Source organism: Colletotrichum truncatum (assembly GCF_014235925.2).
Source record: "Colletotrichum truncatum strain CMES1059 chromosome Unknown Contig_0010, whole genome shotgun sequence".
Taxonomy (NCBI): Eukaryota; Fungi; Ascomycota; class Sordariomycetes; order Glomerellales; family Glomerellaceae; genus Colletotrichum; species Colletotrichum truncatum.
Genome location: NW_027222407.1, coordinates 207,639 through 228,296, shown reverse-complemented (window position 1 = coordinate 228,296; position 20,658 = coordinate 207,639). Strand labels below are relative to the sequence as shown.

General features: G+C 52.6%; 7 protein-coding genes across 7 annotated transcripts; 5 read left to right on the top strand and 2 right to left on the bottom strand.

The window, feature by feature from the left end:
* Positions 1 to 171: 171 nt before the first annotated feature.
* Positions 172 to 1,421, bottom strand: CTRU02_213530 (uncharacterized protein; the record flags this gene model as incomplete). Its single annotated transcript, XM_036730742.1, has 3 exons — positions 172 to 1,095; positions 1,158 to 1,298; positions 1,356 to 1,421. The coding sequence occupies 3 exons, from the start codon at positions 1,419 to 1,421 to the stop codon at positions 172 to 174; spliced, it is 1,131 nt and encodes a 376-aa protein (XP_036577518.1).
* A 3,634-nt stretch (positions 1,422 to 5,055) lies between these two features.
* On the top strand, positions 5,056 to 6,793 carry CTRU02_213529 (nuclear and cytoplasmic polyadenylated rna-binding protein pub1; the record flags this gene model as incomplete). The annotated part of the gene is made up of 5 exons (XM_036730743.1): positions 5,056 to 5,424; positions 5,543 to 5,638; positions 5,688 to 6,335; positions 6,403 to 6,532; positions 6,594 to 6,793. The coding sequence occupies 5 exons, from the start codon at positions 5,056 to 5,058 to the stop codon at positions 6,791 to 6,793; spliced, it is 1,443 nt and encodes a 480-aa protein (XP_036577519.1).
* Positions 6,794 to 8,800: 2,007 nt separating this feature from the next.
* CTRU02_213528 (dephospho-CoA kinase) lies at positions 8,801 to 9,625 on the bottom strand (the record flags this gene model as incomplete). The annotated part of the gene is made up of 1 exon (XM_036730744.1): positions 8,801 to 9,625. One exon carries the CDS (start codon positions 9,623 to 9,625, stop codon positions 8,801 to 8,803), a length of 825 nt encoding a protein of 274 aa, XP_036577520.1.
* A 3,198-nt stretch (positions 9,626 to 12,823) lies between these two features.
* CTRU02_213527 (CMGC dyrk yak protein kinase) lies at positions 12,824 to 15,795 on the top strand (the record flags this gene model as incomplete). The annotated part of the gene is made up of 5 exons (XM_070206074.1): positions 12,824 to 13,594; positions 13,657 to 13,856; positions 13,931 to 14,090; positions 14,146 to 15,417; positions 15,466 to 15,795. The coding sequence occupies 5 exons, from the start codon at positions 12,824 to 12,826 to the stop codon at positions 15,793 to 15,795; spliced, it is 2,733 nt and encodes a 910-aa protein (XP_070060106.1).
* A 1,155-nt stretch (positions 15,796 to 16,950) lies between these two features.
* CTRU02_213526 (uncharacterized protein) lies at positions 16,951 to 17,322 on the top strand (the record flags this gene model as incomplete). The annotated part of the gene is made up of 1 exon (XM_036730747.2): positions 16,951 to 17,322. One exon carries the CDS (start codon positions 16,951 to 16,953, stop codon positions 17,320 to 17,322), a length of 372 nt encoding a protein of 123 aa, XP_036577523.2.
* A 1,025-nt stretch (positions 17,323 to 18,347) lies between these two features.
* Positions 18,348 to 18,575, top strand: CTRU02_213525 (uncharacterized protein; the record flags this gene model as incomplete). Its single annotated transcript, XM_070206073.1, has 1 exon — positions 18,348 to 18,575. One exon carries the CDS (start codon positions 18,348 to 18,350, stop codon positions 18,573 to 18,575), a length of 228 nt encoding a protein of 75 aa, XP_070060105.1.
* Positions 18,576 to 19,310: 735 nt separating this feature from the next.
* Positions 19,311 to 20,500, top strand: CTRU02_213524 (pentatricopeptide repeat protein; the record flags this gene model as incomplete). Its single annotated transcript, XM_070206072.1, has 3 exons — positions 19,311 to 19,353; positions 19,428 to 20,152; positions 20,216 to 20,500. 3 exons carry the CDS (start codon positions 19,311 to 19,313, stop codon positions 20,498 to 20,500), a joined length of 1,053 nt encoding a protein of 350 aa, XP_070060104.1.
* Positions 20,501 to 20,658: the final 158 nt, after the last annotated feature.

Sequence of the window (20,658 nt, the reverse complement as noted above, 5' to 3'; positions counted from 1 at the left end):
CACAGATGTCGCTTTTGCCCAATAGGTAGTTCCCCTTTCCCCAAAAGCAGCAATGAGACCAAACCCCAAAAATCGATTCTTTTCCGTATCCCCAGCCCAGTCCAAAGAGAACAAAATATGTCAAGCTATCAATCCAGATACCTGTGGGATCACAGATTTCTCCGTGGCCGCCTACTGAATTCCAAAGAAGGCATCGTCAAACTTCCCGTGCTCCATCTCTGTCATGTCACCAAAATACATATCGTCGAAGGTACTGCCATCTCCACCGTCGCCGCTCATATTCATGTCGAGATCCATGCCTTCGAGGCTCGTGTTAGCGTCCATGTTGAACAAATCGTCCAGATTCGTAGAATCCTGCTTCTCGGCCTTGGCCTCGACAGGCTTCTCCTGGTTGGCAGGTGGTGCCGACGTGACTGTTCCTGGTGCCGTTTGTGCCGTTGTCTCTGTCTTGACGCTGTTGCTGGCGGCGTTGTTGTCAGGCGGAAGTAAGCTGTCGAGTGACAGGATATCGCCACCCATATCAGCGGTGCCAAAGGACATGTCCATGGTTGTGTCTTGTGTTTGCGACTGATCTTGAGAATCGCTATTCGGAGGAGCTAGGCTAAAGGTCATGTCTGTGAAGTGGAATTCTGAGCCGTTATCTTCCGTTCCGCCGCCAGCGTCGCCGTCAAGGCCGAATAGGTCGTCCATTGGTGCCTCAGGGGCGCCAGCGGTTTGTGTGGTGGCAGCGTCCGGGTTAGCTTCCGGTTTGACGTCGCCCATGGGGGCCATCATGGCTGGCGGTGCCGGTGCCGGTGTTGGCGTTGGCTCCTGTTTCGTTGCCTGTGTGGGTTCTGCTTGTGGCTGGAAGCTGACGCCCATGTCTGGGAAGGGCGCCATCGATGGAGCTGCACTCGGTTCTGCGGGGACCCTGTGCGGACCCGAAGCTTCCGTGATTTCAGATTTACTGTCCGGAGACGGCTCCCGAGGCGACGAGTCGATGTCAATGGCCATTGGCGATTTTGTCTGCGCCTCGACCGGGGCGGGTTGCTGGACTGGGCGCCTTAGTTCTTGCAGCCGGTCCAAGTCCCTTTGCAAAGCTGCCTTTGCTCTGGTCTGTTATAGAAATCAGTACTGCCAAACATTTCAACCGGCGCATCGAATCAATAGGGACTTACAATCTCGCTCTCTAGATCATCAAGCTTCCAGTGGAAGCTCTCAATAATCTCGGGCATCTTCGTCTGCAAAGAAATCTGAGCTTGAACCTGGTGCCTACCATCCTTACTCCATGATTTCAACGCCTTTCCAGTTTGTACCAGCTATAAATTGCGCATCAGTCAAGCTAACACATGTCACATTGATGGGGAATGGCATACCGCATCGTTAATGAGGCCCTGAAGGGCGTCTGCAGCGTCGACATTGAGTGGTTTTGAGTTGGCCATCTCAAAAAAAACGGAGTCGCGGCCCGTTTTACTTATCTCAGAGTAGCTAACGAAGCACCTCTGTCTTCGATTTGTCCGACCGAGTATTGGATGCGGTGACCAATTTTCGGATTGTTCAAGTTGGCCAATTCTGCTTACGTTGGGAACAGTTTGCTAGGCGTGGACTCAGTGAAGTATTTTGGCAGAAGCAATCGGACGCGTCAGTAAGTGAGCGGCCAACCTTAATGACAATGTATACTCTGTTTGAAGAATGGTTCTCTTTTTGAGATGAACGAGGCGGGAGTGGAAGATAGAATGATAGCCTGCCGTATATCTTCTGCATAGGAGAGGCTGTAAATGTTTGATGTCGTTTGAAGCAACCCAGCCTCCAAATCCGAATGACGATACGTACCTTGGAATCTGAGAGCAAAAAAAGAGGTCCGAGCGAGGTTGCGCCAAGAGAATACAGCCTCAGGCTCAACCAATCAACAGACGCTAGCCGTTCAATTGTGCCACGCCTACAGCGTTCCAGCGCCAAAGGAACCCTGGAAGGTACCCCGCACGTTGATGTGGACGCAAAGGCAGAATGGAGGGAGCGGAAGGTACCAACGGCGCAGGCGAAGTAGCCAGTCCACTGCGAACTACGTAGTAGTAGGGCAGTTTCCCCTCCCTCCTCATTGCTTTCTGTCTGTTACCCCCACCTCCCCTATCATGCATCAGGTCACAATCTTGGGACGAAAGTTTACATTGAGTAAACCCCCCTAGCCGATTCGAAACCAAGGACTGCCATATGAGAAGGCCATTGTTTAAGCTGAACTTTTCTGAAAGGAAACCTCGAGGCTGGCTCATCCCAACTTTGTTCCAGCTGGCTTCATCCGCACTCACATCACTACCAACCGAAGCAAAAGCCAGCCAAGCTAAGACCAGCTGGACCCTTTCGAAGTCTGGCCACTAAGCGGATATTATACCCCAATTAGCAACTCAAATGCTTGTCTGACATGTAATTATCGACACTACTGGGCCACGGAGCTTTTCCGGATTAAGAAGAGATTTTAAAACCTCGCGGAGACCGTTGTTGCGGATGGCGGATGACGAATGGCAAGGACTATGCCCATCATCGGAGGTATGGAAAACCCTATCGTTGCCGCTGGTGGGTTAGACCAGGCAGAGTGGCCGAGCAATCGGAGCAGGGAGTCCTATTCCCAGGAAATTGGTTCTGTCCTGCAATGCGTAGCTCCAAAGCCCGAATTTTCGGCTATCGATGTCTTGATCTCAGTTTCTTTTAGACTTCCCTGGCAGACCGGCTGTTGTGATCTGCTACAGCAAGGCATTCTCGACTGCGTAGTAACTGAAGTGCCAGACAGGCCTCGTGACACGGAGTTGAAAGCAGACAGTTAGTAAAACGCATTGAATCGAGGTTGGTCCCAGATGGCCACTCCTGGCCATCATTCGACTCCCATCAGAGAACTGGACGTTGAGGCTCGGTGGCTCAACACTGGGTGCTGCTGAATGCATGTTCTCCCGGTTGAGACCTGCCCAAAATCGGTATGCGGCTCTTATCCAAGACACTCAATCGATGAGTGCGTTGGTTACAACGCACGCTGTGATGGGTAAAGTAGGTGCACTCAAGGGAAGCGGAAATCCGAACCATAGCTGGGAACATCCCATGAAAACGGCAAACCGTTTTGTATGGTGATCATTTTGTATTACTGCACTTAGCCTTGCATCCATTACGGCAACGACGCACGATGCGCCGGGTTACCAAAATTTCATCTTGAGGCCGGGATTCCCATTGACGCAAATATTATTTGACTGCGCTTGCATTTCGTACTTCATTCAAGCTCATCCCCTCTCGCCTCCATGTAGATGGTACCATCATTTAACGTGATGCATTTCTGCTGTCACTGTAAGAGGCCCAATCCACGTCCTAATCAATGCTGCTTAGGTGGGTACTCTCATGTGCCCCCTTCAGTTCTGGAAATCTCAAAATGCAACCAACTGTTGATGAGGCGGCCGTCCTTACCCGTACTGCCAGACCTGCCTCGCTCATCGGCCTGCTAGTGCCTAACGTTCAAAACATCATCCATCGTGTGTCATGGTGCAATCCTCAGAGTCCCACGTTGTCAGTGGCAGTCAGTGTCAGTTGCAACTGGCTTTATTCCTGATACAGACTAGCGCCAGTCGCTTAGGCATCTATCTGTTGCAGTAACACCCCTTTTTTCTGCTGCCATCCCATATCTGCTCACGCCACAAGCCCTGACCCGTCGGGAAGCTCCTAAGTGCCTTGGACAGGCATACCTAGGCACGATCTGCTTGAAATAACAGTACTCGGTACAGGCGGCAAGCGACCAGGCGAAGAAGAAAAAAAGAAAAGGAACAGGCCACTGGGACCAGCTACAGCCACCCGAATTTTAGCAGCGCCACCCTGAATTGACTGGGGACAGCCGACGACTGTATCCAGTGAAAGGACTCAACTTGACAGGCCATAGCCTGGCAAATGAGCTGGACTGGCCCCAACGGACCAATCTCGTGGTCTGGGGCTCGGCGGTGGGCACCACCGTGGGCTGGACTGGTGCTGTGTGATAGGTACCTATGTGCCTTGGTGAGTGGCACACCCCAGACCAGAGGTAAGGTACCTACCTACCTACCTAATGAGTAGGCAAGCAGGTGTGATGGATGCGCCTGCACACTGCTGCGCACGCGCTGCTGCAGCACTTAATTCTTATTTGCACACTGGGCTGGAGGCGCCGGGAATATCTGGCTGCTCCATGATGAAAGTCCCCTCATCGCCCGCCTTCTTCTCCCTCTTTCCATCTGCTCCCCTCCCCCTCGCAGAATCTCCTCCTCTCCTCCACGTTGTCAAGAAACCTCTTCTCCTCTCTCCTCGGACCGGTTTTTGTTGCGATTCCTTTCAGGGGGTTCCAGTCCTCTTTTCCCTGCCTGTTTCCTTGGTGCTCGCCTCCGCTTATCATTTCCTGTCATCTACACCACTACCTACGCTACAGCACACAGCGCAGTCAAGTACTTTGGAGCTTCTCGGCATCTCTCTTATCATTCGCCGTTCCCCTTGTCTTCCTATCCGCTTAAGCGTCTCTCTTGTCACGTTGGGTCGACGTCCTTTTAGCTGCTCAGCCGTCCCCACGTCCACATTTTTTCCTGTCGACTTTCGAGTGCTTCTCTCTTCCAAGTACAAGTCAAGTCAAAAGTCGTTTGTCCTAGACCGCCAGACTCGACACCGAGGTATTTCTTTAACCTAGGACGAGCCCTGATAAGTCTGGATACCAACAAACATTCGACACAGAATTTTAATTGTGCCTGCCGTCTTTTCTCTCACTCCCGCTCCTTTGGCCTTGTTGCTTCGCCTTTGCGTTGGGGTTCTACGGTCACGTCAGAAACTGTGTGACGCTTTCCAGTACCATCGCTTTCACCCTTTCTTAAACTACGACCAACCTTCGAACTGTCGACACTGCTACTCGAATTGTCAAGGTCGTACCCGCACTATTGCATCCGTCAGATTGTGCAATATCCGACCTAGAGTTCATCTTTTTGAGTTGCCTGACCTCTAATATCGCTATCTGACTGTCAGCACACGACTCCCGAATTTCTCGACATCCAAAAGTCGCGCGATCGCATTGTAATACCGAGCGAAGAGACAATGGCGGACAACGGACCTGCTTCCAACGCGGCGCAGCTGCCCCCTCCTCCCCAGCCGAGCGCTGGAGCTCCGGGCTACGAAAATGGCCAGAACGGTCAGTCGAACCCGGCTCACATGCCGCCGCCTCCTCTTCATATCCCTCAGAACACCAACCCGATTCCAACTGCGGTGACGTCGCCCATGTCTGGCGTCGACAAGATCATGTCGCCCAGCAGTGCCGGCGGGTTCGGCCGTCGCGCTGCTCCCGAGCCTAACAAGCGGGCGCTGTATGTTGGAGGCCTGGACCAGCGTGTCACTGAGGACGTTCTGCGCCAAATTTTTGAGACCACTGGCCACGTCCAGAATGTCAAGATCATCCCCGATAAGAATGTGCGTACTTGTTGAATCAGTATTATGTGGGCATGGTTGCTGCTGGCTCCAACCTTCTACGAGCCTTCCGCCTCTCTCTCATACCCCTGTTCATACCATTGCTGACCTTGCGGCACAGGCCAAAGGTTACAACTACGGTTTCGTTGAATACGACGACCCCGGTGCGGCTGAGCGTGCCATGCAGACCTTGAACGGAAGACGTGTGCACCAATCTGTATGACCGCCTACCCCGCTATGGCGAAATTGGTACTGACCGCTGCTAGGAAATTCGTGTCAACTGGGCCTATCAATCCAACACGTCGAGCAAGGAGGATACGTCGAACCACTTCCACATTTTCGTTGGCGATCTCAGCAATGAAGTCAACGACGAGATCCTGCTCCAGGCATTCTCTGCGTTCGGTTCCGTCTCAGAGGCCCGCGTCATGTGGGATATGAAGACTGGCCGGTCTCGTGGATATGGTTTTGTTGCTTTCCGAGACCGACCGGATGCTGAAAAGGCTCTGAGCTCCATGGATGGCGAATGGCTCGGCTCGCGCGCCATCCGTTGCAACTGGGCAAACCAGAAAGGGCAGCCATCTATCGCACAGCAGCAAGCCATGCAGGCTATGGGCCTGACCCCTACGACGCCATTCGGCCACCATCAGTTCCCGGCTCACGGTGTTGCCAGCTACGAAGTCGTTCTGGCCCAGACGCCTTCGTGGCAGACCACCTGTTACGTTGGCAACTTAACTCCCTACACTACTCCCAATGATGTTGTTCCTCTGTTCCAAAATTTCGGCTATGTCGTTGAGTCCCGCTTCCAGGCCGACCGTGGATTCGCATTTATTAAGATGGACAGCCACGAAAGCGCGGCCATGGCCATTTGCCAAATGAACGGCTATAATGTTAATGGACGTCCTTTGAAGTGCAGTGTAAGTTTGAATCATCTCCAATTCCTCGATTTGGAGAAACAGCACTGACATTCATTCCTATTTGAAGTGGGGCAAGGACAAGACTCCCAACCCTCAGAGCGCCGGCTTCGACCCCTCGCAGCAGGCATACAGCCCCCAGAGCGCCTCTGGACCGGGCTACCCTGGCACCCCGACGGCCTACTTCCCGCAATACGGTGGTATGTGCTCGACCATGGCTTATGTTCAAGTAGCCTGTTGGAACTAACGCATCTACCACAGGTCAGTACGGCGGCCAGCCTGGCAACTTTGCCGGCCCGACTGCCCAATCCCCGGCCGGTTATGGAGCGCAGCCGATGGGATACGGCGGACCCCAGAGCGCAGGAGGCTATGGCCGTGGTCAACAGCCACCCAACGCCCAGTGGTCTCAGGGCCCTCAGGGACAGAATTTCAACAACGGCTTCGCCGGATACCAGGGCTAACTCCCTAGAGAGGAGCCTCAGCGGTGAGCCCGGAGCGTACAGTGTTGCATGTTGGTTGAAACGAGCGCATCTCTCTCTATCTCTCTCCTCTGTGTGCGCGCATTCACAGCGTTGCCAGGTCATAGGGGTACTTTTGTGGAGTTTTTGATGTTTTTGGTGGCAGAATGGCATGACCTACGCATCTTTCATGTTTTCGAAAAATCATTTCTTGCCAAGGCGTCTCTCTCTATCTCTCTCCTTTCATCTGCGATGAGGGGCATGCGTCGGTTTCTCTTGTGTGAGCACTGGGAATGCGAAGGACTATGTGCATTTCCGGGATGTTTTATGTCTTCTTCGTATCTTTCTTCTACGGCCTTAGTGGTTTCCACCAAGTCACAAACATTTCTTCTTCTCCTTTCCTTACGCGGTCATTTCTCTCAACCTGTTGGGGTAAGAGGCAGACTTGAAATGCTGTCCCGTTGACATAAAAGTTTGTTGCTTTCTGTTCTCTCATGGATACCTCTTCAGCATGACGGATCTGTTGGATTGACGAGTTATGACAAAACTTTTTTTTTTCTTTTTTTTTCTTGGATACAAAATTTTCTTCGTCGCTTGTGTGTATGGTCCCGGGTACACATGGGTCATACAAACCCATTTAGATACGTACGAACCAGAACCAGGACCAGACCGAAGAAGATGTGACTGATACAAGGCGGGGACGGAAGAATTGTCACGATTGGTTGAGAGCAGGGGTGGCAGTTGTGCAGGAGGTAGAGAGATTAGTGAATCGAATGGAAAAGATAAAGAGCAAGCTTGAAACGACGAAAGAGAGAAGGAAAAAAAAATACAGAAGACACCGCAAGACAGGTCCAAATTCGGGACAGACTGACGTTTCCATGCATAGTGATAGACATGAGAGTATTCCTGGCCAGCCAACCACTCTCGTGTGACGTCCGTCCGTTCCTTGTTAGGCGTGGGGTGCATGGGAAGGATGTGGCGATGGTGGCCAAGATACCACGAATGAGGAGGAGGTACTGCTGTACATGACTTACCTGGCCAAAGTGCCAATCAGAGACAAGGCTTATGAGAGGGTGTCTAATTGGTCGTTGCAAGGTGAAGGATGTTGGTGAATTTGACTGCCTGTTCGGCCTGTAGGCTCTGTTATATGCACCCGTCGGCAAACACCATGCTACCTGCAACAAGGAGGGGTCAGGGAGAAATTTTACCAACTTTATGCTTGGGAGTGTACAATATGGGTGGCCGTTTTTAGCCATTGGGCTAATGGGAGAAGGACAGACGTTACGAGGCAGTTGTCCTCACCTATGCTTCGGACCAGGCCAAGAGCGGTTGGCTGTGACGGCGCTCCTTGGGGGCGGACATGTCGTCATTCGTTGGGCTTTTGCTGTAAACCATCACTCCTCCTCAGGCCGCCGTTGGTGCCTCGCTCGGCATTTGGGGGTTTGTTGGATTCCTGCCAACGCTTTATGCACGCGGATGGCCGTCGAGAACGGAAAAACGCAGAGGAGCACAGTGGGGGTAATTGGAGGCCATGGAATACATAGGAGAGGATTTGGCGATGGAGAGAATCACAGCTCCCTCCAAGACCTTGAGTTCATAGCACTCGCACACTGGATATTGATCGGTACTATCTTACATGCTCTCCCTCTAGCGAGAACCATTGAAGTGACAACTTTGATGAGGGGCGAAGCCCATGAGATCGCTTGGGTGATATTATCCTGTTGAGTTCCGAATCAGCTGCCCGAGCTGAGTCTTGATTACCCATCCGCCGTCGCTTTTTACGTGTCCTGTGCCCCTGTCACGTTGTCGGGCTGCAGGTGACATATCGCTGTGCCTTTCTTCATCGCGATAACTCATAACCGCCTGAACCGGTACAGCCCCATCCACGAAGGCGAAATTTGGGCTTCTTATCGTCATGCCGGTTTGCCAGCCCTTGGTCCATCAGTTTGACCATGAAGAAGCAGGTGTACTCAGCCTGTAATATGGGCATAGCAGCGAAATCTCGACGGCTTACAACTTGGCCTTCTCAATCCTTTCCTGCTCGGCCCAGGCCTTGTTGATGCGGATATTCTGATAAAAGCGCCATGCACCGAGGGCTGCTGCCGCCGGCGGACAGGCCAGTAGCAACCAACTCCACCACACTGGGTTCGAGGCCTGTACCTCGCGCATGGCCTCCGTGATGGCCTTCTTGAGGTCCTCTTTGGTTCCATCATTCCAGAGCACGACGCCCTTACCCGGGCCCCTCGCCTCGCACCTCCTGGCCTTGAGTCTCACGTCCGTCTGACTGAGCACCCGGTTCTGCGCATCCTCGGCAGAGAGGTGCGGATCGCGGGCTCTAAGTCGTTGCATTTGTACTTCCGGGTCTCTGACGGCGACGACGAAGACCGTGCCACAAAGGCGGTCAAGACCACTCTCGAAGAGGAGGGGCACGTCAAGGAGAACAGCCCAGTGACCACGGATGTAGGCGTGAAATATGGCCCTGTACATGGCTCCACGAACAGCCGGATGGACGATGCCGTTGAGAACGGCGCGGTCACGCTTGCGCTCCTCCGTATCGCCGAAAACGCGACGACCGAGCGCGGGCCGATTCAGCGGGCGTCCCTTGCCGTCAGGCCCGGCTTCCGGCATAGTGTCCGAGGCCGGGATGAGTAAGTCCGGGGTCGTCGGGAGGAAGTACTTCACGATTGCAGCATAGCCTTTTGTTCCAGGCTCGACGACCTGTCTGGCGAGAACGTCTGCATCGATGAGTGGGATGGAGTAGGGGGGGGTTGAGAGGATGGATGAGACTGTGGACTTTCCCGTTGCGATGGATCCCGTTAGACCGATAAAGAGCATCTTTACGTGTTGTTCTTCTCGAGTATGAGCTTATTTCTTTACTTTCCTGTTTTTCTTTCTTCTTTTTTGTAATATTCTTTATGTATTTTATGACTGGGGCTCGAGTTTTGTTTTGATTGGTTTGTGGCGAGCCTGTCTCTCTGAGCTTGGTGTCTTGTTGGGTGAGATGTAGAAGAGCTCAAGATGCTGATAATGGTGATAGTGGGGTGGAATGATAGTGACCGAGGCACTTGTGGGTGATGGGGAGGGTTGTCCAATTGACGTGCTCAATTGTCCTGCTAAGCACGGTTGGGGTGACTGGTATGAGCGCGGCCAACTCTAGACCGTTTCGGCAGGTGAATTTGGGACTGTACTACTGTTTGCTGAGTAAAGTAAAAAAACGCCTTTCCCTTGGGGTCGCTGGCGGGAGTTCTCCGCCATGTAGTCTCACAACGCCATAGCCAGTCTCAGGGACCACTATCATCATCTACAAGGTGGCATGCCAGTCAGCTTACGTAGGGTAGCGCAGGAGCGCAGACCTGCGGCCCACCTGCAGGGAGCGTCTGATGCCCCCCATGTCCGTTCTGTTCTTGCCCCTCCTGTACTCTTTTTTTTTTTTTTTTTTTTTTTTTTTTTGCCTTGAAGCGGAACGATATTGTGATATGAAGAGATTGAAAGGGCAAAAGGTACGGTTGGCAACTGCTTAAGGCATTGTTATCTTGACAGCAGCATAGTGGATTGGGGTTACACTATGGCGTGGAAGGAAATTGGTGTCCGCTGATGGTCACCCGCTCCATTGCGCACCGTCCACCATGGTTCGTAGTACTATGTAGTTGTGCCACTAGGCTGGAGTGGAGCCGTGTTTGGTGGCACGCAGGGCAAATTTGGCGGAAGGGAAGCGGTATCTGCAGCGCAGCGGCTGATGAAGAATTACGGCGGCTTGCCTTTACCTATATTTATGCCGTGAATGACTGCAACAACCACTGTCACCACAGAAACAGACCAGAGAAGCCTTTGCTCTTCTTACCTCCCTCATGAGCCTGGCGTTTGACTTGGTCGGTCACTCCTGAGCCGGATACTCAACATTACTTAGTCCGGACCAAACCCAGAGCCAGGCGTCTCATTGTACATTGGCAACGGGTAGTTTCTCTTCGCTGGGAGCGGATATTCGGAACGTTTGGCGTGCTGGCCTGGGCTTAGCCAAACCCACCAAAGTACTCACTCGCAAATGATCCGAGCAAAGAAGTGCGGCATCAAATGCCATTTCAGTCATTCATTGTTTCCATTGCTGGGTCCACGCCGTAATAGCTGTCCTCGTCGTTGTATTGCTCGGAGTCGTTTGAGTCGTTATCGTTATCATAGTCCGGTCGTTACCATTTGCGTCTTTTCGGCAGCCATTCAAAGCTGCGAACAACCGACTTAGCTGATCCAGCAAAGCCCGGCCTTTTCGTTCAACATTAACTCGACAGCGGCTATCGCTGCGAAAGAGACAGCGGAGGGGGAGAAATAATAATAAATAAAGAAGATTAATAATACATTCCTATTCTGGGAACGAAGGACTACTCAGCGATAATTGCACGGGTTGGCGAACGACGAAGGGGGAAGGATGTGATGAGAGGTGAGAGGGCGAGGGCACTATGGGTGAGCTGGAGCTGGAGCTGGGGCCATCCTCTTTCCTCGCTTGGGTGCCCCTCTCCACTGCGCACCGGCCAACATGGAAACCCAATCCAAGCCTGACGTACGTACTATGACCATGCCTGCCCTCGCCCCCAGCTTTGCTATGTACTTTTGCGTTCGGCTTCCCCTCCATGAGCTGGACTACGCATTGCGTCGTCGCGCAGTCCAGCCGTGGGCCCCATGTAAATGTTGCAGTAGAGTAATGATAGCCCACACGGTTAAGGTGCTCTGTAGAGTGAGATGCTATCCGACTAGATCAGATCAGTTCATTTCCCTTTGTGCACATATCAAGCACCGGGGGCAGTCCAACCTAAGACACAGGTCTGAGCCTGCTCCCGTCCGTTGATGCTCGCTCGCTGCCTTTAATTCCAGATATGTTGGTCCTTGTCCACCCTGGCTGCGACTGTACATGCTAGCGGTAGTATTGCTGCAGCCGCTGTGTTTTTTGTCCGTGAGGTAAATCAAGGTACAGCCAGACAAGATAGAGAGAGCATTTCTGCGCAACGCAACAAGGGCAAATCCTTGAGGCACATTGTCTTGCCCATTGCCTACCCAGCTCTGCCCATCCCCCGTCCCGTTCTCCTCCTCATCCTGTACCATCGTTGTGGCCCGCGGGACGCTCGCATCCTCTCTCCCACCCTTCACCACTGCGCCGCCCCATTTCGCGCCCTCGACACCAGCCCCACCACCACCACCACCATTGCTTCATCATCATCCGCCTCCTCCTCTAGTTCCCGCAATTACCTCCCCGCCTACGCCAGCAGGAAATCAACTCAATTCTTCTGTCGCTCTCGCAGCCATCTTTCTTTCGCGTAGTCTGTTACCGAATTGTCATTATGAATGCTTGACAAAATCACGCAAAGACTGTCGCCTTCTCAAACTTTATTCCCACCAAGAGAGTTTGGGCCGTGTCAGCCCAATTTCCCCGAATCCTGTCCTTGGCACTCTCCGTCTCAGTGTTTGACTGCATTCTCCGCGCGCCTTGGTCTGCTTCACTCTAAGCCTGAGCTTGAACCTGACCATCACTCTCAGCACCACACCTTGCTTAACACTTACTTACTTCCCTACCTGCCATCCCCATCCACACCCATCGTCCCCGTCCTGGGTCGACATCCCCGATACCTGCCTAGTGCTGTTCGCGCCGCAACAAGACTTGCCGCACACGTACTGCGCTTGCTGTACAGTACCTGGCACCGGAAGACGGGCGCACAAACACGCATGACAACCAAGAGCCCGACCTACCTTTACCACATTTACCCTACCAAAGCGACTGGCACCACCACCTTTACTGCCCACCTCCGACTTGCCCTCTAACCTTTCCATTTCCAGTGCAGCCCAGACCAGACCGGTCCGGCCCCATTTGTCCGCTTAACGCGTCCAGTCAAACCAGCGACGACATCAGCTCAAGCGCTCGGCCTGACCTTCTTCCCTCCAACATCACCGACCCCCGCGCAACCGTTCAACCTTCAATCCAACTGACTCCGACCGACTGCAAATCCTCTCGCTTCCGAGCCACCATCGTCCCCCGCCGCCCCCGCCGCCATGGACTCCCAGTGGCAGCAGGGCTACGCCGACTCGGCTGGCTCTGCGAGGAGATACAATGGCACCGGCGCCCAGATTCCTCGGGGAGATTACAATGGCCAACAGGCCCCGCAGACTCAGCAGCCTCCTGCAGGCTTCAAGTATGACCAGTACCAGAGCGCCAGTGGTATTTCCTCCCACGCTGCAAGCGCTGCCACATCCCCAATGTCTACTCCTCAGATGCGCGATGGCAACGGCGACATTCCTATGCACGATGTCCAAGACTCGTACACCGGGATGAAGTATCCCATGAGACCTCATCACCAGTCTCACCTCTCGGGTAGTCGCTCGTCCACCCTGTATTCACCTCAGGAGCCCTCGGCTGCTGCCCAACGGTATTCGCCAATGGAGGCCCTGTCCCCCACCTCGCCTTACGCGCCTAAGTCTGCGCAAGGCCAATTCTCATCGCCCCCAGGACAACGACAATCTCCGACCAGGCAGTCCGAGTACCTCCCTCAAAGCCCTCATTATGGCGGTCGTCAGCAGGGTCAGCAGCTTCCGTCGATCCCCCCCTATGGGTCTGGGCATGATGGTTACCCGTCCGCTGTCGTATCCAACATTGACGGTGCCTTCGCGGCCGATCCCAAATCACCGCGACGCCCAATCCCACAGCCAATGACTAGAGGACCCGTTCCCGAATTCAGGCCATGCCGAGCCCCAACCGACCTTCGTCCAAAGGCCAGCTCCCAGCCCCCCTTCAGGCGTGCTAACCCGGAAGGCGGATTCATCAGCGTAAGCTCAACTGCCTCGCGATCCCACTACAGCCAAGTCGTGCTAATACGTTCTCCCTGAAGCCTCTCCAAGCACTTACCGTGCATCTACCTGCCACCTACAGGATATGCAATCCAAACTTCAAATACGAGTCCTCCCGCAACCCTCGCCGGGTTCTCACTAAGCCGAGCAAGGGCGTGAAGAACGACGGTTACGACAATGAAGATAGCGACTACATCCTTTACGTGAACGATATATTGGGCTCGGAGGAAGCCGGCCATAAGTATGTTTGTACAGAGAATCTCGGCGAGCGCGTAGCCCTGGACGCCTGGACGTTGAAATTAACTCGCTGTGTAGAAACAGGTATCTCATCCTCGACGTTTTAGGTCAGGGTACCTTCGGTCAAGTTGTCAAGTGTCAAAACCTGAAGACTCAGGAGGTCGTGGCTGTCAAGGTCATCAAAAACCGTACCGCCTATTTTAACCAGAGTATGATGGAGGTTTCAGTTCTGGACTTGGTAGGACTATACCTATGCCGTGATTCGCAACAACCAACTGATGTGTACCGTTTAGCTCAACACCAAGCTCGACAAGAACGACGACCATCACCTTCTACGACTCAAGGACACTTTTATACACCGTCAGCACTTATGTCTAGTATTTGAACTTCTAAGTGTCAACTTGTACGAGTTGATTAAGCAGAACCAGTTCAGAGGTTTAAGCACGACTCTTGTCCGTGTTTTTGCTCAACAGCTCCTCAACGGCTTGGCCCTCCTCAACAAGGCTCGACTTATCCATTGTGATTTGAAACCTGAAAACATTCTGCTCAAGAACCTTGAAAGCCCCATAATTAAGATCATCGATTTCGGTTCCGCATGCGACGAACGGCAGACGGTCTACACTTATATTCAATCGAGATTTTACAGATCTCCAGAGGTTCTGCTGGGCCTGCCATACTCGTCTGCTATTGATATGTGGTCATTGGGTTGTATTGTGGTCGAGCTGTTCTTGGGACTTCCTCTATTTCCTGGTTCTTCCGAGTATAACCAGGTCTCACGCATTGTCGATATGCTTGGTAACCCACCAAACTGGATGATTGAGATGGGCAAACAAGCCGGCGAATTCTTCGAAAAGAGGCAGGACGAGTTCGGTCGCCGGACGTATCAGCTAAAGAGCATGGAGCAGTATGCAAGGGAACACTCGACCAAAGAGCAGCCTAGCAAGAAGTACTTCCAGGCGAACACGCTCCCAGAGATTATCAAGTCCTACCCTATGCCGCGTAAGAATATGAAGCAGAGCGAGATCGACAGAGGTAAGTTTGCTCCTCACATGAATTCCCTTGTTAAGCAAATGCTAATATTATTGGCAGAAATGAACAACAGAATCGCTTTCATCGATTTCGTGAGAGGCTTGTTGAATATCAATCCTCTGGAGCGCTGGTCACCGCAACAGGCCAAGTTGCACCCTTTTATTACGCAGCAAAAGTTCACCGGTCCTTTTGTCCCGCCCATGAACCTCAAGTCCAGTTCCCTGAACCGGTCTCCGGCGCCAGGCACTCAACAACAGCAGCAAGCCGAGGCCCTGAGCAAGCAGAGGGCACAGGCCGCTCAGGCTCAGGCGAATTCTGCCGCACAAGGAGCTTATGCCTCCATGGCCACTCAGTATCAGCAGCCAGGACACTCGCAGGGCCCTCAGATGTATGGAAACAATTCCATGTATTCCCCTAGCACTGGTCACGCACCTCAACCACCTCCTTACGGTGCTCAGCAAGGCGCATACGGGCAGATGCCCATGACACAGGCTCCGCAACAAATGCCACCTGGACCATACGGTAATATGTCCCAGCCACAGCCACAGCCGCAGCCGCAGCCCCAACAGCAGTCGCAGCAGCAGCAGACTGGCCTTTATGCCCAGTCCGGAATGCGGCCTCCTCGCCAACGTGCTTCAACCATGGAGCAGCAGCAGAGTGGCATTCCAATGGCTATTCAACGCGTGGCTAGCCATCTTGACCCGAGCCAGCCTATTCGGCTGCAACCTAGCCCGGCGTACTATCCTCCGCCTGCTGACGGTGGCATGGCTGGAATGGACAATGCTCCTGGCCGAGCAGGCAGGCGTGGAAGCCGTGCACAGCAGGGTGGAAGGGGTAATCGGGACTTTATTCGCAACCTTGAGGAGCGAACTTTGGAGGAAGGGTTCATGGGCAACCAGAACCCGTGGCATTGATTTATGGGCCATATGTGGCCACACGATCACCTTGAACCTGCGATCCGATATCCCCGTCAATAACATAGACATTGGCGCCACGCAAAGCGTTTGCACCAAAATCCGGATCGGTTGTATCAGGAAAGCCCTGAGATTGACGCGGCCTAGCGAGATCTTTTGGCCGCGCGGCAGGACAAGTCCTGACTGCAGGATCGAAGATGGAATGATGTAAGATACCCCAAGGTCCTCGAGAATCAACTTGTGGACCGAGACTGTCATACAAAACTCTGTTTGCATGAAACCATCAAGCGAATGAGACGCGGCACGGAGCTAGGACGGGCGATGAAAGAATGCACAATGGAGCTTTGATGGGATGATGCATGAGGAAAAAGAATGACGAGGACTTCGGGTTGGCAAAGGAAGGGGCTTGGTGCTGAGGGGAGAGGGAGAGGGCCCTACAGGCCAGCAACGACACACGAGAAACGTCCTTCACACAACGTTCCTAACTACCTACCTACTTCCTGAAGTTCGCACGGGTCCCGGATACTGCAGGTTGGCTTTACAAGTTGTTTGACTAATGTGGAAGCGATGCCTATGTCAGCACGCGATGGCCTCTAACATGAATCTGCCTTATATGTGCCTGTCCAATCTAGTGTTGAAGCCGATGCTCTTAACCAAAGGAATCAAGTGAACAGTTTGATGCACGACGAAGTCAGGATATGGCCGGGGTAGAGAATCAGCCAAGTAAGTGGGATTGAGCAATGACCGGGACAGGAGGCAACACCTCACGCTAAGGTCACTGGAGAAGGCGCGGTCGAAATTGACGGCAGCATGGAAACAGACAACCGGCAAGAGGCCGGTAAGAATGTTGGAGGATGCTGGAAGCCGCGCGTGTGAGAAAGGTGAGGGCATGGGAATGCTAAGATGACTACTGACTCTTTCCACTGGTCTGATCTTCAAAGTAAGGAAGGAGGTTAACATTGCTCCCATTCTGGTGACGCCGCCCCTGGTCGGTATCAATTCCTGCTGTCCTCCATGTCGTCGTTCAGATACTTCCCCCCTATCTGATCTGCATACACAGCCTCTTTTTTTCTTTTTCTTTTTTGGATTGTAACATCTATCTGGAATACTCCGAGTCATTGTACGGCAAGCTTGTTTGAGCTGCCTTACTCCACCATGGAACACGAATTGTCCGACGAAAACAAAGCGACTGGAGCGCATGAACCACCGACAAATGTCGCGTTATCCAACAAGCGACGTTCGTTCCGCTCACTACTTGTCAAATCATCATGGGCTCAAACAGTGGGCTTCAAGGTTTTCGGCAACAAAGGCAAGAGAGATGATAATACCATTGGTAAAAGGAACGACAACAACCAAACGGACGTCATTAGAACGACCAATAACGCGCGACCTGAATTCTTTTCAAGGAAACCAAAGCGTTCAACGCACACGGCTCTGGCCGAGCCGCTCGCAGAGCTGGGACGACTGGATAAGAAGACTACCAATTCTGAATGGAAGACTGTAACACTTGACGGTATCCCAGACTAAGTTCTGAATCTTCTACCAGGATAAAGCTAATGCAACGATAGAATCCGAGAAGGATTCGCTGAAGCTGCTCAGGCGACGCAGCCTGGGGGACTTGTTCAAAAGTATTCGCCTTAGTAAAGTAAATCGAACAAAATTTCAAGACATGCTCCAAGACAACCAAGACACCGAATTCGAGTCGAGGGCCGAGGATCAAGTAGATGGACGTCATCCCAAGATGTCCGAATGCCCGGCTCTTGGGGAACTAGAATTTGATATGAAGTTTTACGCTCCTCCCAACGGCTCTTTGACTCGTTCTGTTTCTACAGTAGAGAAAAAGACGATAGATACGGCAAGCAGTCACCAGGAGCAAGATCAGGCTTTAGTCATGCCAGAGGATACAGTGGCCCATGACTCTGGCTCTGACAATGCCGTCAATCAGCTGGTTGTCACTGAAGAGAATGTAAATTCTTCTGGCAAAGCTGTAGAACGAGTAGCCGTCATCTTTCCAGCGACTATGGAATGCGAGGAGCATGTCGAGTACTTTACGGGAGCACATGGCGCTTTGATGGCCATATACAATCAACGGAAGTTGTTCGCGGATCGAGTACTGTTCAATTCGTGGACCGACACTTTTTATGCGCTACCGCCTGCTTTTAATGCAGTTCAAACACAACCTACAAAAGACTACGTCAAACTTACTGACCCTCGCCTGAGTATACAGTCTTCTTCTAAAGTCGACAGCTCTATAACGCTTCCAGGACCATGGAAACTTTCAGCTTGTTCACAGCAGTTGAACGTCAACGGCTCCAAGGACATCCGGACAGCCATTGCGTTGGAGATGAAGACTGGAAAGGATGTCGATACTTTGGTGCACAATGAAGACACACTTCAGGGGCCTCAAACTGACCCGGAGAATAGCCTCAACAATGGACCAACACCCCTGATTGTTAGTGCTTCAGATGACACAGACCTTGCACAGAAGTTCATTGAAGTGCCTTTGATAACGTTGATTTCCTCACTAACTGGAGAGCCTACATCGAGCGCTAATGATCCTTGGATTTGGTATCAAATTCACAAGAAGACAAGAGACACAGCAGGACTCGTCGTTGTGCCATTTATGCGCTCCACAGAGTCGTCAACCCCGCTTGACGTATTGGAGTATGAGAATACCCCGACTTGTTCAACACGTAACAGGAGCTTGGAAAATGCCGCGGCCGGTCATACCTCGTCGAGATCAACCAAGGCCTCGACATCCATCAATTTCGATGAGATGAAAACGGAAGGTGGGCTTAACAATAACCCCCTATTTTAATTTTGTGTGACATGGGAAACGGTAGCAACTAACAGCAAAGTGAAATCTGCTGTGGAGCAGAGCAATTGACAGACGAATACGCAGGCAGCGTTCTATCGAATAAAATGGTAGTTTAGACACTAGTAGTGCATGGGATTAATCATTCTTATTGAGGTGTAAGAGCACTATTATACACGCTTGAGTAAGAGTAACAGGAGAAATTCTACTCTATGGCATTGACAAGCAGTCAACATTGAGGGGGTTGATCAAGAGTGAAGCTAATCGTTTGCTTGACCACTGCAGCTAACGCCACCCTTGCAGTGAGGCTCACAGTGGCACCTATAAGTGGAGTCGCCGCTGCCATCCAATCGACAGTATGTGGGGGCCCCTAGAAACACGCTCCACGGCCTTCGCAGACCAACGCGCCCAAGTCAGCCTCAAGTTAACTTTCCTTCCCATGTCGTCCAGGGTCTTTACAAGGTATCTGACCCCGAAGCTTGCTCTGCCCGCCTTTTCGAAACCTTCTCTACACCGCAAATACGGATTTAGTTGATTGATTGACTGTCCTTCTCTTCTGCCTGTTAAACCCTCGCAACATCTCCCATCCAGTCACAGCTCTTCCAGCCCTCCAATCCGCAGAGTCTACTCCGTTGCGACAGTCTCGACCTTGACATTTCTCCCATTTACCTAGCCTTTGTCGCCTCTTTGAGAAGCCAAGATGGCCAAGGTTGCAACCGACTTCGAGAAGATCATTAACGAAGGTGGGACTCCTAATCTGGACACAAGCCATTATCTCGGATCGGTTGCTAATCGGACAACGTTGCTCGGCGCGCAGGGCGAGAGAGGAAGAAGAACGAAGCACTGGCACAGAAGATTTTCTCCAAGGACAGAAGGCAGAGCGCCCCAACTAAACTCAAGCCCGGCGTAGGCCCCTCGCTGGCTAGCAGAATTGGTGTCAAGAAGGTATTGTTAGCCTCAGCATCATCCCCGTCATCCTCTCGATTCCCCCAAGAATCATTCAACAAGCTAATATCGCCACTACAGCAGCGCACCGTGTCTCTCGGCCCCAAGGCTGTCCCCGCCGGTAACATTGACGGCGATTGGACCCACGATCTTCATGGCACGGTAACCGGCGGTGGCGTAGGAAGACGAGGCGGCGCCGGTCCCGGCGGTCTCGCAGCGCGCATCTCGGCTCCCGGAAGCAAGCCTACCGCAGCAGGAACAAACAACAGAAGAGGCGATCGACGCACCGAGCAGAGGGCTGCCAGGGTGGCCAATGCAATTGAACGCACTGATGCCATGGCCGATGTGCAGATGACATCTGCCGCCCCGGCCAAGAAGGGTCTTTCGATCCGGGGTCTTGCGGGCCCGTTTGCCGTTATGGCGCACAACTTTGCGCCGGGAACGACGGCTGCCGATATTGAAAGCGCGATGACGCCTGTTGGCGGAGAAATGCTTAGTTGCAGAATGGTCAAGTCAAGCCCACTCCTTGTAGCGGAGATGGTGTTTGCTACTAAAGAGGGTGGCGATGCCGTTATCTCTACATTTAACAACCAGACGGTATGCAGTCTTATCCCGAGTGCTAGAATTGACGAATGGGATTGCTGACTCTCATCTCGACAGGCCGATGGCCGTATTATCAAAGTCTACCCCAAACCTGGCGGTTACAAGGAGCCCGCCGCGCAGCTGAACGCAAATGGGTCTCGCAACGCAACCCGCTCGACGTCGAACAATGTCATTGACGGCTCCAACGGCTTCCCCGAGCCCATGGAGTCCGACAACACCGTAGCTTCTAGCGGTCTCTACAGTGATAAGCTTGTTGGTGGAGGTAACGGTAACGGTAACGGTAACGGCGGCGGCGGCGGCGGCCGCAGAGGGCGCGGCTGGAACCGTGGTGGACGACGATGAAGACAATTTAAAATTGCATAAAAACAGATCCTTGTCTTTGGCGTTGGTAAAGAGCGGGCGGAAGGTCGAATACCATGGCGACCCATATTTGCAGTATTTCTCTCACGGCAATCAACCGGGACTTTCGTCTCTCTTTTTTTATTTACTCCTTTAGTTCT